The 2,268-nt window shown below is 55.6% G+C and overlaps 1 protein-coding gene across 1 annotated transcript in view; it reads left to right on the top strand.

Annotated features, from left to right (window-relative positions):
* Nucleotides 1-378: 378 nt before the first annotated feature.
* FGF6 (fibroblast growth factor 6) overlaps nucleotides 379-2,268 on the top strand; it is an 11,135-nt gene continuing 9,245 nt past the window's right edge. The window contains exons 1-2 of the mRNA XM_007469444.1: nucleotides 379-768; nucleotides 1,743-1,846. Coding sequence (XP_007469506.1) covers nucleotides 423-768; nucleotides 1,743-1,846 — 450 coding nt within the window. The 5' untranslated portion in view covers nucleotides 379-422. The remainder of the gene's footprint in view (nucleotides 769-1,742; nucleotides 1,847-2,268) is intronic.

Below are 2,268 nucleotides of genomic sequence, written 5' to 3' on the forward strand. Positions count from 1 at the left end.
GACAGTGGCTCCCAGCATCCCTGGGTGCCGGGGGTCTGGGGAGGCCGCCAGGCCCAGGAGCAGGTTAGTGTTACAGCCCTGGATAAGTGAGCCAGGCCAGCTGACGTCAGGGTGATGAAGGGCGGCGGGGCGGGCCAGGCTGCTGAACTATAAAGATAGGTCAAATCAAGCAGAATCAACTCGGGTCGGAGTGAGCGGGCCAGCTAGACCGCGTCCCCAAGCCATGGTCCGTACCGGCCGCGGCTCAGCCTGGGTCCCTCTGCTCCAGACCCGAGTGCCCAAAGCAGGCTTTTGTTTCATGTCAGCAGCCTTCAACTGCCTTCCAAAAATAAGCCCCTGCCACCATGCCGAGGGGAGAAAAACAAGAAGGGCGGTATTTTTAGGGCCATTAATTCTGACCACGTGCCTGAGAGGCAAGGTGGATGGCCCTGGGACAGAGGCAGCTCATCACTATGTCCCGGGGAGCAGGACGTCTGCAGGGCACGCTACGGGCTCTCATCTTCCTCGGCGTCCTCGTGGGCATGGTGGTGCCCTCTCCCGCGGGCTCCCGCACCAACAGCACGCTGCTGGCTTCGAGGGGCTGGGGCACCCTGCTTTCCAGGTCTCGGGCTGGGCTGGCTGGAGAGATTGCTGGCGTGAACTGGGAAAGCGGCTATTTGGTGGGGATCAAGAGGCAGCGGAGGCTCTACTGCAACGTGGGCATCGGCTTCCACCTCCAGGTGCCCCCCGACGGCCGGATCAGTGGCACCCACGAGGAGAACCCCTACAGTGAGTGCCAGTTGCAGCCAGTTGGGAAGCTGGGGGCTGGGGCTCAAGCAGGGATAAAGGATGGAGGGGCCTCGCTCTGGTGCCTGGAGTCCTGTTATGAAGGGGGAAGTGTTATTCTTATGGATGCCCATAAGCTTAGCCACCACCCCTGACTCACTTTGACCCTGCCTCGGTGCAGGCTTAAGTGTGCTGAGGTCCGAGCATCCTGGTGTCTTCTGCCATCACCCCACAGAGCCCCTGAGGCACTAATTCCTTCAGCATTACCTGCCCAGCCATGGCCTTGTAGGACCACAGGGAACCTCCAGCCTGGGGGAGCCATGAAACAAGGGTGGGGAGAACCGGTGAGGATGCCGGTTAGACACATGCTGTGTCTAACCACAGGACCAAATTAGACACATGCTGCTTTTTATTTAGCTTTTCTCTTTGAGAGGAAAGGCAAGTCGTTTGCAAAATTTCCAGCTGAAGCACATCCTTCTTTTTATTTCATCTTGCCCCCTCTGTCCTACAAGTTGATGGGTTGCTGCCTAGATGGGCTCTCCCCAGGAGGGGATAGGGCTGCAGGATCCAGTGTTTGCAAGATATTTTTGTTTGCAAGATTAGATGGGCTATTTGTTGAAACACGAGGAGTATACATTGTTAACAAAGCTAATCAGAATTCACTTCCTTTACCCATGTCAAGGATGTGGTGTGATTAAGCCCAGATTCAAAGCTAACTTTAGGTAGATGCCTAAGTGGCCACTGTGAACTCTAACTCTGACGTCAGAACTTTCCCCCGCAGAACTGGATTTTTAGCAGGACTGGCCGAGCCTGGCAGCCGATCTCCTAAAGTGAGATCAAGGGTGGAGGTGATGGAGGGTCTGACTTTCTAGAAGCAGGGGGACGGGCCTAGATGCCCTTGGAGGGTCACCTTTAGGTTGGCGTCCTGCTCTGATTTGCACAAGCCTGGGGTAATGCAGCTCCCGTTTCTTTGTCAGGCCTGCTGGAGATTTCCACAGTGGAGCGAGGCATGGTGAGTCTCTTTGGAGTGAAAAGTGCTCTCTTCGTTGCCATGAACAGTAAAGGAAGATTATACACCACGGTGAGTTCATCAGGCCAGGGGAAGCTTCAGGCTGTACGAGTCCTGAAGATTACGCAGTTGAAGAAAATAATGCAAAATCTTGAAGAGGGGCGTGAATATTTATCTAGAATGGGTCGGGGGGTTGCTGTGGAAGGAGCTGGTGCGAGGGAAGGGCTTATACCTTCCTAGCGGCACGGTGAGTCAGCCTGTGCGCTGGACCATGTTTTCCCTCATCCCACACCGCCCCTGACTCACTTTGACCCTGCCTTGGTGCAGGCTTAAATGTGCTGAGGTCATTTAAGACAGAAACCGTAGCTCAGAGGGCTTCTGGGTCCGAGGGAAACCCACGTTCTGGCATAAAGCTGTTGTCCAGGCTTACGGTCAGGTCCTGAGCAGGAGAGGCCCAGAGAAGCAGGCCTGTCTTTCAGCCTGGGCACGCTCTT

Source organism: Lipotes vexillifer, unplaced genomic scaffold, assembly GCF_000442215.2.
Source record: "Lipotes vexillifer unplaced genomic scaffold, Lipotes_vexillifer_v1.1 scaffold395, whole genome shotgun sequence".
Taxonomy (NCBI): Eukaryota; Metazoa; Chordata; class Mammalia; order Artiodactyla; family Lipotidae; genus Lipotes; species Lipotes vexillifer.